Raw genomic sequence first — 16,203 nt, forward strand, 5'->3', positions numbered from 1 at the left:
ATGACTAGTATTATTTCTGAGCCCATTCTGAAATTTGCACTCCTCTGCATTCCCAACCATTTCATTGAAAGTGTGACAGGAGCTAAGTCTTCCTCCTCCTCCTCCTCCTCCTCCCACACACCAGAGCCCTGCCCCATCATCCCTTTTTCTTATCACAAAATGTACCTGGGTGAGATCTCCACTAGTCACTGCTGACTAGGATCAGGGATGGAGGGAGGGGTGTGTGGTGGGGTTGGCTGCCCCGGGTGTCACTACTGAGGGGGGTGACAAAATGCCAAGCGGCACTCACCGTGGGGCCTGCAGTGCTCCTGAGCCACACGTCTCCCCTGGGAGAGACACAGTGGCTTAGGCATGCACAGACTCCAACACTGCCCAAACAGTCCGCCCGCTGCCTCTCCCTCAGCTGCAGGGCGGCTGAGTGGGAGGAAGCAGGCAGACTCTGGAAGCCCCACAGAGTGTCCTGCCCCAGCCCCTGTGTCCTGCCCTGCCCCTGTGGGTGGCTGGCCCCGCCCCTGTGTGCAAGGTACATGCGTTGCCCCAGGCACCCCAGCGACTTGCTCTGCTGCTGCTTAGGATACAGAAAAACCAATATCTTAGGTGCCAAGAACCATGGGGCATGTAATTTCCAGCATTTCCTGAGATACCTAGCACCTGGGATGCTTTCATTTCAGTATTTCAGGCATCAGGATGGGGGAGATGTTACAAAGAGGCCTCCCAAAAGGCTTAACTGCAGCTGCTAACAGTTAAGCTTTGGGCAATGGGAAGGAAGAGTGAGGGACCGAGCTCATCATGAACCAAGCCCAAGCTCCACCAAAGTTACAAGTTATCAGTTTCAGCACTCCATTTAATAACAAAGCTGCAGGATTGTTGTTGTTGTTTTGGTTTGTAAATGTCTGCACCATAGGATTATAATTTTTACCTTGCATACCCAAGTCAGATCAGTTTCAATAAAAGTGTCTACTCTTGGGACTGGTCTGGAAGGTCCATCTTGTGCAAAACGCTGCAACTAGACTGATGGTAGGAACAGGCTACTGCCAGCACATGTCTCTGGTGCTTAAAAGCTTGCATTGGCTGTTTACGTGTTTATGGGCCAAGTTCAAGGTTCTTGTACTGTATTACAAGGCCCGTAATATCTTGAGTCCAGAGTACCTTAAGGACTTCCTGATTCCTGATATCCCTGCCCAGCCACTAAGAACCTGGGGGGTGTCTCATTAGTGGTCCCCCATGGCTCAGACGCCCAGCTTGTATCCACCAGAAGCTACACATTTGGTATTGAGGACCCAGATGAGATCAGATAGGTGCCCTCCCTTGTTGAACCTTAGTCGCTTGACAAAGACCTTTCCATTTCAGCATGTATTTTAATGACGTTTATGTTTTTATGATTAATTTTAATGGGTCTTATCCACTGCATGCTTTTTTGTAATCTTTATGCACGCTGCTCAGAAAGTCATGTGATAAAGCAGTATATAAATAGCTGAAATATTAAATAAGTAAATGTTTGTATTTTGCGCTACCTCCAAAGGATCTCAAGGTGCATAATAGAGTTATTCCCTTTTATAATCATAGCAGCCCTCTTAGGCTCTGATGATGAGGGACTAGACATGGTCACTCAAGTTGTGTCTTGACTGAGGAAGAGCTCATGTTCTGCCCACTGCACCCCACTGACCCTTCTGTACCATATTGGATTAGGCCCGCCCAAGGCATATGCAGAAGCCATAAGACCTGAAGGTAGCCTGTTTTGCATTTGAGCAACTGTGGACCTGTATCCTGAATTATGTCAAAAGCGCCTCTACCATTGTATTTCTTTTTCATCCTGATTTCAGCTACAGCTATGATCTGTCCCACTCTCTTCAGTATAACCTTACTGTTCTGAGGATGCCTCTTGACACACTAAAGGCAGAAACAACTCGAACGAGGCAGGAGAGTTTTGATATTTTTGAAGATGAGGGACTTGCAACTCAGGGTGGAAGTGGTGAGTGTGACTTAAATAGAAATAAGCCATCAGGCATATATTTGGAATTATTTCAACAGCAGAAACATCTAGCTCTTTGTTATTGATTGTTGTAGTGTTGTAACAGCTCCAAATTAACGAAAGATTACATAAAGGGCCAATTACAGCTAGTGGAGTTGGTTTTTTATGTTTTTGACCAAGACAATGTCCATAAAAGATTAATTGCTTATTTTGGTAAGTTAAATGGTAACTCAGGAGAATAATTGGACATGCTGAAATTTTTTTTTTTTTTTTTGGGGACAATTGATTATTCAACTAATTTGAAGGTTTGACAGATACAAATTTATGCATGAAGCATTAATCTGTCTTCTGTAGCATTTAAATAGTGTTAATAGCTACTGCTGTTTTGTTCAACAGTGCCAAATACTGATGGGAAAATAGGGTAGTGCTGTTTTATCTTGTTAGAATTGTAGTGTTTGGGAGCACTCATGAACCTAAGCCTTTCATTATTTTGTTTTTGGATCAGCAATGAAAATTAAATTTGTTTTTAAAATTTCAGTTATAGGAAAAGAGAGGGATAAGTTACTGGAGGGAAAATGTGGGGAATTTGGGTCCTGTTTAGACATTCTTAAATGGTATCTGTGGAGGGGCTGCCTGTACAGGCCTCCACCTGCAATCTTTGCATGTTGAGTGGGAAGGATTAAAGGGGAATTATCAGTGCATATGGCCAAAAATGGTTACAATTCATCCCTAGGTACCATTTTGCAAGGAGGATTGCAACCATGTTTGCTCAAATGCAAGTTCAATTTCCCTTCATGTTTCCAGTCAATATGAGAAGGTTGGGGTGGAGGGGCCAGGGCTAGCAGGTATACCCCTACAACCCCTCCACAGTTAAAATGTGAGAGTGCATGAGCAGAGTGGTTTTTTGTCATAGCTCCCATCTCATCGTGAAGGGAGTGAGCATGAGAAGCACTCATGTTGGCTATCCTGGAATCTTATAGAATCATTAATAATAATTAGATGAAGTATCACTCATGTGGGCAGTTTGTAAAACTCCTACCATTTTGGGGGTGGGGGAGAACCATATATAATGACTCTCATTCTATAATGTTTGAAGGAAATCTGGCTTTCCTATATGCCTCTTAATACATCGCCCTGGGATCTTTGGATAAAGGGAGATATGTAAATTGAATAAATAATAAAATTAAAAATAGTATTGGGGAACTTTGTTTCCTGAGAGTGGCTTGAGCTCCTGCTCCAATTTTACCTTTACAAGACATAGACTGTAGTTGTAGTACAGTGGTACCTCGGGTTACATACGCTTCAGGTTACAGCCTCTGCTAACCCAGAAATATTACCTCGGAATAAGAACTTTGCTTCAGGATGAGAAGAGAAATTGTGCAGTGGCGGCGCAGTGGCAGCAGGAGGCCCCATTAGCTAAAGTGGTGCTTCAGGTTAAGAACAGACCTCCAGAACGAATTATGTTCTTAACCCGAGGTACCACTGTATATGACTAAAGTAGAGCCCTGCTACACCAGACCAAAGATTTCTGTAGTTGAGCATCCAGTTTCCAACAATGTTCAGCCAGAGACTATTGACATTGTTTCTGTTTCCTCCTGACCTTGAAAACAGTGCAGAATCTCAGGGGTGAGAGCATTCAAAATCAGTGATTATGAAAAAGATATTTGTTCACTGTTTAAGATAGATAAAAATAGATTATCGCCTAAATACGTATGCAATTGATTTGAGTTGGGAACAATCAGTCTGATTAAAAGCCACATTGAGCACACATACTTACCATTTTTGGTTGCAATTATTTTTCAGGTGTGTTTGGAATTTGCAGTGAACCTTATAGGAAATATGTGTGGAATGGTAAACTGCTTGACATAGTCAAAACCACGGTTCATCGAGACTGGTTGTTGTATATTATTCATGGATTTTGTGGACAGTCAAGTATCCTCCTACTGTTGGTGATTTATGTTTACTACAGTAACAGCAAATTGAAATTGTAGAAAGAGAAATGAATTATGGTAACATACAATATAGTTGTTGTTCAGCGTCTTCGGACATGCTAATTAAACCCATTCACAAATTAATTGCCTAGTTCTTTTTTTAAGGATCTTTCTTGGATCTAATTGCTGTGAAAAGGGGACATGAGTTTTCAGTTTTCATCTGCTGCATAGATAATGAAACACAATGAAGGAAAATTCTTATTCCAAGCATGCATGTTACGAGAAATCGTGCATGGGCTAGTATTGCCAGTGAAGAAATAAGGGCTTGATAATAGCTTAATTTACCTGTCACAGTGACCATGTCTTTAACTAGCTCCACTGTGAAGTCAGGTCTCAATAGGATAATTGAACAGACTAATTTAGGGGCAGATAGTTGGAAACATTTTTATGTTTGCTCAAATGTAGTAGAATTAGTAGTAGAATTTTATAGTAGAATTACTATAAAAATACATTCTATATAGTAGAATTACTATAAAAATACATTAGTTGAAAACAGCTCCAAAATGTGCAACAGAAGGATCAAATAGAATATACACTGAAGCAAATGGCACTTTATTTGTTATTTTTGAATTGCAACTAAAAATATCCTGTGTAAAATATTATTTCCATTTGTAGTAGCCTTTACTTGTAGCTCCATATGTTTAAGATTGAAAACTGCAGATATTTTTAAACATAAATCACGTTGCATGTGAGCACAGGGCATGTATCTTCCAAAGCTCCCCCTACACCCACACGATTATCAAGGACTATTATTTGTAATACTGAAGCCTGATGCTCAACATAATATCTGAAATTGAATTGTTGCATAACTATATGTTTAGTATTTGGTTCTTAGATTCTTTTTTAGTTCAATATATATAAAACATTCTGGAAATAATATGCTTTCATTCAGCACTGCTTTTAGAAGGTCATCTAGCCTTAGCATAAATAGTCTTTGTGAAGTAGCCATGGCTACCCTGTACGTTCATTAAGGACATTTATGAAAGAGCATTGAAAGGGGATTTGCTTTTTTTATCTTTCAATTTTATTGCAAAAACCCACATTTCTTGTTTGAGAAGATGCATGGGATTACAAGTCTGTGGCAAAAGTGGTAAGCTGATATTCTAGTCCCACAGTCTCAGGGCTGCTGAATGTTTGAGAGTTCTCATATCTGCTTGAAATAACTCTTTGTCCAGATAAAGTAATCCAAAATAGTTAATAACCATTTCTTTTGCTTTTGTTATCAATATTGTTGTTTGAAATGGAAGCCCTGCAGATGACTATATATTAAAAAAATAGAAGGTACTCTTCATCTTCTTCAAAACATTTTACAAAAAGGCACTGAGAGTAGGTGTATTCATGTATATGCCAGGACTAAGGGAAAATTCAAGAGAAATAAGCTAGAGAAATAATATAAACATCTGTAATCCTTAACTTGGCTTCCAAGAGCTGCTCATTTATGGTCGTCCAGTGTACGTCACCCTGATAGCTAGAAGATCAAGTAAATTTGCTGGAACACGGTTTCTGAAGAGAGGAGCAAACTGTGAGGTAAAATAGATCATTATCTGTTTTTTCACTGTGAGAGTTTCGTGAAGACATGTTATTGCTATATAGAGAATAAGACCTTAAATCCTTTGGCTTTGTAGCACGTGTATTTTGCCTCATTTGGGCAACGATACAAGAAAATCTAAAACTTGTAAAGCTTGGTATTTTTGAGGATGACATTTATAGTTAAAAATTCATGTGGTGTATTTAATGTGCTTAATTTTTTTAATGTAAAATACTGGAAACCCTTGGGCATTAGTGAGTGTCCTTGAATTCAGTGATCTAATTTACCATATATCTTTTCTAGACTTTGTTGTACAATTACAGGTACGCTACAATTTTCTAATCACATTGTGCATGTTCACATAGGAACATGCCTACTTATGCCTATCGGTGCAACTACCATTGGCAAGTAGCCCTAAGGGAACATGGCCTTCAGATGAAAATTGTTTCCAACTCCTGAAATAGACTTACAAGCCAGCGTATACCCAGGATCCTTATTCTCAAGTGGACATTTCAGATGATGATTGGATTCCATTTGAACATCAAGGTCTAGGGGATTATTCAGAATTGTCTGTCCTTAGTTCTTTTTGTTGCCTAGAGACGCTGCTTACCTATATAGGTAAGGGAACAAAACATCTGGGACCAGATAAAGCATATCTCAGTAATTAAATTCCTTAGGCTTATACCAGGCAGTCTTCTAGTACACTCATGGGTCTCTGGTTTGACGCAGCTATGGATTTAGGCTGTTCAACCTGAAAATGTTTTTGTAGAAGAAAGCAAAACTAAAATTAATAGGGCGTTCTTCCCAACAAATTTGTTTAGGTCTGGAGTTAAAAATCTTAAAGTTGGATTAAGAACAAGTGCATCTGTTCAGCACTGCTTTAACTATGATAAGTCTGATGAATGGGTGGTATAAATGTCACTTGCGAGGATGCGGCTGAAAATGTGACGTCATGGCTTTTTTTTTGGTACAGGGAGATGTAGCTAACGAAGTAGAAACTGAACAAATACTCTATGATGCTTCAGTGATGTCATTTTCTGCTGGAAGCTATTCATCTTATGTCCAAGTGCGGGGTTCTGTCCCTCTCTATTGGTCTCAGGATATTTCAACAATGATGCCTAAGCCACCAATTACATGTGTGTATACAATATGTTATCTTAGAACTTGTACAGATGCCTACTGTCAAATCACTAGCTCTCATTAATCCATTCCATTGGACGCAGGAAATATAAATGTTGTCCTTCCAAGTCGCAGACAAGACAAGAAATATATTTTTTTTGCGCACACACATACCAATTGTTGGTGAAAAGAAAGTAACGGGACATAGGGTGTCAACTAGGTATCTCTTTTAATGTCTCGCTTGATCAGACATCTATTCCAAGATCTATTCCTTGGACCTGTTTGGGCGCCACTATTCAGTCCCTAAACTAGGTCTGATTTTTCAACTGAAGGCGGTTTTGCATAGGGTTTTGTCCAGTTCCTCCTACACACAGCTGCCCCCAGTTTGCAGCCTGGCAATAAAATTACAAGGATTGTAGAATCACAATTGTACTCTCCCTTCGGAATTATTTGCCCAACATTTCCTTACCTTGTGCTTCCATAAGCCTTGCTAGTTTTCATTTCTATTTTATCATTTTAAATGGGAGTTCCAGATTCTTTTTTTTCTTTTTTGGCTGTCCCTTAACAGTCACAGGTCAGGAATAAATATATATTTAACAAAAGGCTAGCAGGCAAAGAATTTCATCAGTCTGAAATAAACCAAAAAATGTTTCTTTCTCCTTACGTTGTAATTTATTTACAAGTTTATTAAGCTTGCTAAAACTTCATAGTGTGTGCTTGACACTGTAGTCAAACGCTCCCACTCCTATGCCAGCCTGAATATTTTTGGAGACTGCTAAAACTTGGCACATTTAGTGGTGCAATTCCTAATAACAAAATCACAGTCCACCTAATAATAGTAGTTCCTTTTTCTAGTGGATCAGGCTGACCCCTATGCACGTGCAGCTGCTCTTCATTTTGATCAGATGCTCCAGAGGTTTGGCTCCCCTATCATAATTTTGAATCTTGTAAAGGTAAGGCATGGTTTTATCTTAATTTATTCATTTATTCATTAAGCTAATGAACTTTTCATATATTCATTTCCTTGTGTTCATTTCTCAGAGAGAGACCATTGAAATCAAGATGTTGGCTCTTAGAAGAGCAGTGTTTAGCACTTAAGATGCAAAGTAGGTTTAATGATAAGTTTGTGTGTACAGTGATAGGCAAGCTTTTGAAGTTAACAGACTTCATGAAAAATATATCTGGGAATAATGCAGCTTCCACCTTTGATTTTAATTTGCAGATAATTATATTTTACTGCTTTTATTATTATACTGTTAAGAACATTGCTTTATATATTCTAATTTCTTGAACATTCTCAAGGAAAGGCATCTGGATCCAAGCTACATTTACTGAAGATTTCACTGCCTTCTGTTGGTTTAGAAAGAAGGCTGATTCTCTCCCTATCCCTTCTCCTAGTCCCCATGAAAAGCAGCTACAAAGGATCCTCCAAGCTTCTGAAGCCCATTTATAGGGGGCAAGTAGGCTTTAGGCCACTTTTGAGGTGTCAGCAAGTGCCTTTTCCTTATAACTTACCAGTGAGCCAGTTCTTCCCACTGAAGTGCTTAAAATGCAGTGGGATAATCTGTTGAACTGTCACATGAAATAGAGACTTTTGTGCCCTATTGTAGGTTTCAGCTATGCCCTTTGGTATGAAAAGTGCTTGGAGCATTTATGTAAGGTAAAAAAGTAAAGGACCCCTGGATGGTTAAGTCCAGTCAAAGGCAACTATGGGTTGCAACACTTGTTTCAGGCCAAGAGGGCCGGCGTTTGTCCACCGACAGCTTTCCAGGTCATGTGGCCAGCATGACTAAACCGCCACTGGTGCACAGAGGAATGTGATGAGTACCAGAGCACACGGAAACACCATTTATTTTCCCGCTGCAGTGGTACCTATTTATTTACTTGCACTGGTATGCTTTCAAACTGCTAGGTTGGCAGAAGCTGGGACAGAGCAATGGGAGCTCACTTCGTCGTGCGGATTTGAACCGCCGACCTTCTGATTGGCAAGCCACCTGTGCCACCTGTGTCCTAGCATTTATGTAGCACAGTTCCTGGATATCTTTATCCTGTTTGCAAACAGATGGTACAGATCCCCCATCCTTGTGAAACCAGCCTCTTCCAAAAATCTAAATGTCTGCAAGTGCCATATGTGCACTATCTACAGACCATCTGCAGTGTTTGACAGCCTTCAGCTAATGATGCATAGACATAACTTAGTGAGTGCTGATGTGAGGGAGAATTGTACTCTGAGGAAGCTTGCATGATTCACTGCACTCTTCCTTGAAGACCAATCCAAGTCTTAAAAGTAAAATTGGAGTCCTAATCCACTCCCATTCGTGATGTATGTAGCATTTTTAGGCATTGTGTGCCAGTGTTTTATATTTGTGATTGAAAGCACTTCTCCTAGAACTCAGTGGCTAGCAAAATTGTGGTATCCAAATAAATAAAGTAAAAATAATGCAAAAGTCATTTTGGAAAGTGAGGGCTCATTCTCAAACCAGCTCAACTCTGACAGCTCTTTTAGGCAAAATCTGTCTAAAACTACTTCATTAGGGAGTAGAAATATCTTCCCAACAGTAATCTAAAGCATATAATACATTTTGCATTTTCTTTCTCATCCATCTGACTGGGTTTCCCCAGCCACTCTGGGTGGCTCCCAACAGAATATTAAAAAGACGATAAAACATCAAACCTTAAAAACTTCCCTAAACAGGACTGCTTTCAGATGTCTTAATTTACAAAATATCCTTTTGATCTGTGTAGAACATAAATTGGACTGAAGGAGCTGTGTCTTGGGAATAAAATAAACCAGGCTACCAAAATAGTTCATTTGTTCCAGGGCTCTTTCAGAACAGCTGTCAACAGCCAATTCAACACTCCAAAATGCGTTTGCCTAACTGGATATGCAAGTCCCATAAGAGTCTTTCAACATCCCTCTTTCTCCATCTCTGTCAGCTTCTATTTGTGGATCCTCCTGGGAGAAAAATAATATTAGTACCATTATTTCAATATATTGTAAAGCTAAGTTAAACAGATACATGTGAGGCTCTACATGAGGCTTCTAAACAGAACAGGGCACAGCCGAAAGGAAATTTAATGTGTATAGAGGTAAGCATTTTTTAACAACCAAGTTTTTAGTGCTTAAGTTCAAAGATAAAGGTAAAGGTAAAGGTACCCCTGCCCGTACGGGCCAGTCTTGCCAGACTCTAGGGTTGTGCGCTCATCTCACTCTATAGGCCGGGAGCCAGCGCTGTCCGCAGACACTTCCGGGTCACGTGGCCAGCGTGACAAGCTGCATCTGGCGAGCCAGCGCAGCACACGGAACGCTGTTTACCTTCCCGCTGGTAAGCGGTCCCTATTTATCTACTTGCACCCGAAGGTGCTTTCGAACTGCTAGGTTGGCAGGCACTGGGACCGAACGACGGGAGCGCACCCCGCCGCGGGGATTCGAACCGCCGACCATGCGATCGGCAAGTCCTAGGCACTGAGGTTTTACCCACAGCGCCACCCGCGTCCCAAGTTCAAAGATAGTAAGTTGTAAAAGACTGATGTAGCAAAAAGGGCAACTATTAAAATGTTTCTCTAGGTGCCAAGACTGTGGTGCTCTAGAAGGAACTAAATCTTAGGAACTTCTGTAACATTCTGGATAAAAATATTTCAGGATACCTTTACAGAAGTTTGAAACTCTCTAGTATTTCAAGAAGCAGTTGAAAAATTCCAAACCAGTTATTCTAGCTTTCCTTCCCTGCATCTGAAGAAGGAGGGGTGCCATAAAGAATGACTAAGCTGGTTATCGGCAGGAACTTTTCATCTTGAGAGGATAAAACTGGAAAAGATGTAAGGCGACTCTCTGATCAGTGTCAGCCACTGGCAGCAATGTTTCTGCCACACTCCAAAATCCCTCATGGGATGGTCAGTAGAATCACTGAGTGCATAGCATCTGTGCATCGTTAGTTAGTGCATCATTGATTGGCTGCCTAGATAGACATATTTTCTAGGCGGTGCAGTCACGGGCAGATTACACGCACATGGCATGCTCAGAGCATTAGGGTGGAAGCAAAAGGCTGTAGGGACAAGAACTGATGATTCATATGTGTTCTCTTTAAATTGCTGTGCCCAGCTTGTAGAGGAAAACGTGGACCCAAGCCAGGTGTTTCTTGTCATAGCTCTTTAGAAACTGGAAGAGATGGGAGAAAGCGGCAGATGAGACCAAAAGTTACATTATAATGCTGAAAACAGCTAGAAAATAGGGAAGCAACAGATGGAAGAAGTTTTCAAGCTATCATCAAAATATTAATACAAATTCTCTTTATAAGTCCAGGTGCTTGCTTGTGGGTGTGCTAACTCAGCATTAAGGCTTTTGGAAAGCAGACACTTTCTTTGGTACTTTATATTCTTGAAAGCAAATGACACCTACGGAAGAAAAATCCACTTTTCTGTTTAGACAATTCCCTTGTCTCATTTATACTTTCTTTCTGGTGCTGGTCATTCTGCCTTAGTATGTTAAATATGTTAAGCATTTGCTATATATATATATATATAAAAAATCCAGACATCTAGCCCTACCTAGTACATCCAGAATTGTGGCAAATCTTTATGTCTGTTGTATACAAAGAACAAGAGCAGTAAAATTTTCTATGTTTCAAGTCTATCCTTGGAAAAGGGTGACTTGACTCATATTTTGTTAGGCATATTTTAAATTGCACATCATTTAAATTATTATAATTATTCCAGTACCTGAACTTTCATACATTAGTTTTTGCCTCTGCAGTTCTTGTATTATGACCTACTAGTCATAGAAAAGATGTGATAAATAGTGTGTGCTATTTATAACGGACTGAATGGTGCAGCCCTATTGAAAAGCTTTGAGCGAAAGGCCTGCTGAATAATGCCATGGCTTGATTAAGCCAGATGCTGCCCTTCACTATTGTATCAGTGTATATTATTGTTATTTACTCCCTTGGGCTAATATGACCATGATGGTCAAAACAATAACAATAATAAATGGAGAAGAAGAGTATCCCAAAAGGTAAACATAGACCAGCCTTTGCCCATTAAGTGCAAACTGAGTTGACTATATAGGCTTTGTGTGCCTTAGTGTCTTGCATGGGGTTATTAGGGGCAGAAAGTTGACTGCCCTATGCATGCATTTGTTGTCAGGATGAGAGGGACAATTTTTTTCAAAAATCACCTTGATCCCTGTGCCACTGACAGAAGATGCTGCTAGATCAAACAGCCTTCTGTCAGAAAAAGGACACCATTTGCAAACAACTTGGGATGATGACACAAATATATCACCTTTGAAAACATTCTGCAAATAATACTAGGAATGTTTTTTTAAAGGTACAAAAAAAGAAGAAAGGTTTACACTGACAGCATTTTGTAACATATGTTTTAGGTGCATAATTAAAAGCTTGCTCTACATTTTTGAATACGATACTTGTTAAAATGTCTACAGTGGAAGTCATGATTACATAAAAATGCTGAAAAAGTATATCCCTAATTATTTTTCCTTTCCACATCGCATTAAACAAACAAATGCATTTTTTAAAAAACCCTCATTGATCTGAAGAGAACTTCCAAATACTTGAATTAGAAAGCCTCTCTGGTTGATTAGCAGTTAATTCAATGCTTCCTCACATGAACAGGATACTATTTCCCCTTCCCCCTACACACAAGTGGTAAGAGAGCAGTAATGTTAACATCCTAGCATCAAGCACCCACAGGGAGACACATTTGCAGCCACACTACAGAAGCCCTGTGAATGATTCACATGGCAGAGTCATGTGAGCCTGGATACACAGTATAGTTCTAAACTCAATCTAAAAATACAAGAGCCACAATGATTTTGTTCCCTGTTATGTCTAATGTTGTTTACAACGGCCTCGTGCTTGGCTTCTTAAAGGCCATTTTGAATTGGGGGGATGTGTTTACGTTTTAGTCACTGGATTTATACAATTGAAACTGGCATTTCGTGAAATGTGCAACAATGGTGAAGTAAGGACAAAAAAGAAATTTAAAAACCTATTTGAAAGTGTTACTAATTATGGATATTATCTAGTCTTGGACTGATTTATGATAAAGACCAGCCTCTTGAAAATCACACTAAGTTAGTACTTCAGTATATTTTTATATCAGAAGCACTGCAAGTTTGAATTACTAAACAATAGTTGTATATTCAAATATAATTTTTTTCTTTCCTTTCCTTTCCTTTCTTTATTTTACAAGTCCAAGTATGGATAAGTTTAATTTATTGAATTGCTTCATAAAACATTCTTCCTCTAAAATTTGTATGGAGAAATGTTTTAACCATGGGTTGAATACAATGACTGTGAGAGTGGAAAACAGCTGGGCATGCAGTGGAGGCTGTTGCACTAGGGCTACTGGGCACAGACCTGCCAAGGAGAATCTCAAACAATTTATAAATATCCCCAGTCTCAAAACAATACACTTTTTCCTGCCCCACAGACATTTTATACTTTCATTTGAATGTAGAGCAGTTCCTGGAGATACTTATTTCAGTCTCCTGTTCTCTGGCCAAACAACTCTCTGCACCACTTAGCCAATCCCAATCACAGAGTATTGCAATAGATAAGAAGTCCCTTCTGTGTGCCGCCAGGAATTATTTAATGGAAATTTGAAATATAGCTCTTGGCCTTAAAATAAATTTATGTTGCTCAGGCATCAGTTTGCTCTAGTAGTTTCATCCGTGGGTGGTTACAGAGGCCATTTACTCACCCACTGAGGGACATAGAAGGTAAGAGAAGACAGCTTACTTCCCAAAACGTTATGCTTGTCTAATAGGATGTGCCACCCTCAGCACCAGGTTAAAAGGCCTGAGGACTGCTGTTCTGCTTCTGGCACCTCTACAAAACACTTCATTAGTCTTTTAGTTTGGAAGGGACAGTCAGGCTTTCTCCTTGGTCCCAATTAACTAGAAGACTATACTTAATAGGACTTGAAAAAAATCTGTCTGAAAAAATATGACTATGCTTTAACTTTTGAAATTCCACCTCACAAAATGATTTATTATTTTCCCTTGCTTTCTACAGACTCAGGCTGGTGACTCTGTGGAAAGGAGCTAGTCTCCATGCCAGTTCTAGTCTTTTTTCAGCTTGTTTTTTCTCAAAAGCATTGCCATCATAGACACATTGTATTTTTATGATACTAGATCATTTCAGGAGGGAACTAAAAGACAATATAAACCTACATATTGCTCATTATGAATACTGACACTTACTTCCATTGGCCTGGTTCACGTGGCACTGTAAGCCAAGCTATGGCTTACCAGGACCTAAATAATTGGGCAGGCTTCTGGAGAAAAGCTTACAGTCACTTTGTCTTCCAAGGTCCTTTGTGTTCCTAAGCTGTGCTGAGCTAAGCCAAGGCTTGATTAAACAATACCCCTGCCCAAGAGCCTGTTCAGCAGCTCGGCTTTCATAGCTGGAGTCAGTCAGGCACCCTGTCCTCCCAGGCCTGATGGAACAAGGCCTTCAAGCCAGGGAGCAGGTCTTCCAAGATTCACAGCCAAGGTAGAAGATCTAAGCTGAGGAAAGGATAATCCTTTAGTTTGTGGTTATATACAGCAGACTTGGCTGGTATACAGGCTTACAAGGGGCTTCTGAGTCGACATGCATAGGACTGCCCAGGATGTGACATTAGTCGTGCGTTATTTTTACAGTTTGTTTTCCATAAACTCTGTTCAAAAGCCATATATTTGCAAATGTCATTTGGGTTTGGGGTTAGGATATGGAATTAAAGTCCAGCTCATTACACTTGTTTCAGATGGAAAGCCCAGGATAATGAGGTTTAAATAGGTGAGATTGCTATTTTCATACACTCTTCTTGCCACGGAATAATGTTTCCACCCTGCGAGTGGGTGAGGAGCACATGGGAAGTTGTAATAACTTTGCATGTCTAATAGGCCCATACATTTGTCAGAACTCAGGATTTTCCCAAAGTGTAGCTGACATTTCTTATACTACTTGGACTTCTATTTCTCATGGCAACATTATCACTTGAAGTCACTGAAGAAAAAGAGTAGCTTAATACTTAATGAGTATTAAGGAGATCATTTCTTCCTAGCCCATTCAACCTAAGCCCTCAATACAGAGGTACACCTGGCACCTTCATTACATATTTTCCATTGTATCCTAAATACAATACACCTATTCGCCTTGGCCTTTGACACTTGATACATATATTTTAGGACCACCCGTTTATTTTGATTGCAATCTGTTCCAACTATTTTTAATACTGTATTTTAAGCATGTCTTGGGATCTCATGATGAATGGCAGATGCATACTCTAAAAAATAATAACATATGCTAAACAATAGTGACTCTTCTTCTTCTTCTTCTTCTTCTTCTTCTTCTTCTTCTTCTTCTTCTTCTTCTTCTTCTTCTTCTTTTTGCATTGTTACATGTGCTCACAAGATCCCAGGACCTTGCCTTTTTAATTGAGTGAAATGAACAGATTTTTCTGTCAATTTAAGGAGGCTTGAGACAGTGATTCTCTTCATTATCTTACATCTGTGATGATCCCCAGAAAGGGCTGCCTACACTTCGTGGGGGCAGAAATAAATCCTACCCTGCTGTATCATTTGCAATATTTGTGTTCTCTTTTTTGTTCAGAGTTAACATTACTTTGTGTATGTACCACCATGATCAGTTAATTTTTCCCTTTTGAAGGAACGTGAAAAACGGAAACATGAAAGGATATTGAGTGAAGAGCTTGTTGCTGCTGTCACCTACCTCAATCAGTTTCTACCTCCTGAACATGCAATTGTATATATTCCATGGGACATGGCCAAATATACAAAGAGGTATGTGTTTTATTACTAGAGCAGCACATGACTCCAGATGTTAGTTGGGACAGAGGGAACTTTGTCATAACTCTCTTCAGAGTGTGTCTTTTGTGGCCCTGGAGATGAAGTTCCATTTTTATATTGTTCATTTAGTGCATCATGGGAATGTAAATGAAGTGTGAGTCATTTGTGTTAATTGGTACTGTTTGGAAATCAAGCCAGCCAGCTCTGCATTTCAGAGGCTTTTTGCTTAGACTTTAAAACACTTCATGAGTGGAATTCAACATTGTGCTATTACAAATGTTCAATCTGTGCAAGTATTTCAGCTTATCCCCCCTTTAGTGTTTTGTCCCATGGTAGCTATATTGTGTTATACCCTGCTCCCCATGGCAGCCATTTTGTAACTGTTGCCCACAGCACTTTCTCAAAATTCCAACTGTATCAGATAGTCCAAAATGGATTGTGAGTAGTTTTACAAGAGTAAAACTAGCAGAGTTGTTTGATTGCTTGTGATCCATTCTTCTGGAGATGCTGTAACAGGAATGGGAAATCTCTGGCCCTCCAGATGTTGTTGCACCAACTCCTGTCATGGTGGTCTGTGGCTGATGAGAGTTACCAGTTCCCCATCCCTTTTCTATGAAAATGATTTTGCCACGGAGAAATGGAAGTAGTTAACAGGTTATGCTTTTATTGATAGTGTGTTGCTATCTTCTTTTTAAACTTCGGTTAACATTGCTTGGGGATACAATGCATGCAGAGTGCAGAAGAGGCTGGTGTTTATTGAAGTGATTTTTTTTTTTTTTAG

At 39.8% G+C, this 16,203-nt stretch overlaps 1 protein-coding gene across 3 annotated transcripts in view; it reads left to right on the top strand.

Annotated features, from left to right (window-relative positions):
• FIG4 (FIG4 phosphoinositide 5-phosphatase) overlaps positions 1-16,203 on the top strand; it is a 58,540-nt gene that overhangs the window by 13,611 nt on the left and 28,726 nt on the right. For all 3 annotated transcript variants that reach the window (XM_083608526.1, XM_083608525.1, XM_083608524.1), the window contains exons 6-11: positions 1,824-1,972; positions 3,776-3,904; positions 5,390-5,490; positions 6,465-6,627; positions 7,466-7,563; positions 15,283-15,416. In XM_083608526.1, coding sequence (XP_083464652.1) covers positions 1,824-1,972; positions 3,776-3,904; positions 5,390-5,490; positions 6,465-6,627; positions 7,466-7,563; positions 15,283-15,416 — 774 coding nt within the window. The remainder of the gene's footprint in view (positions 1-1,823; positions 1,973-3,775; positions 3,905-5,389; positions 5,491-6,464; positions 6,628-7,465; positions 7,564-15,282; positions 15,417-16,203) is intronic.

Source organism: Podarcis filfolensis (assembly GCF_964270895.1).
Source record: "Podarcis filfolensis genome assembly, chromosome: 3".
Classification (NCBI taxonomy): Eukaryota; Metazoa; Chordata; class Lepidosauria; order Squamata; family Lacertidae; genus Podarcis; species Podarcis filfolensis.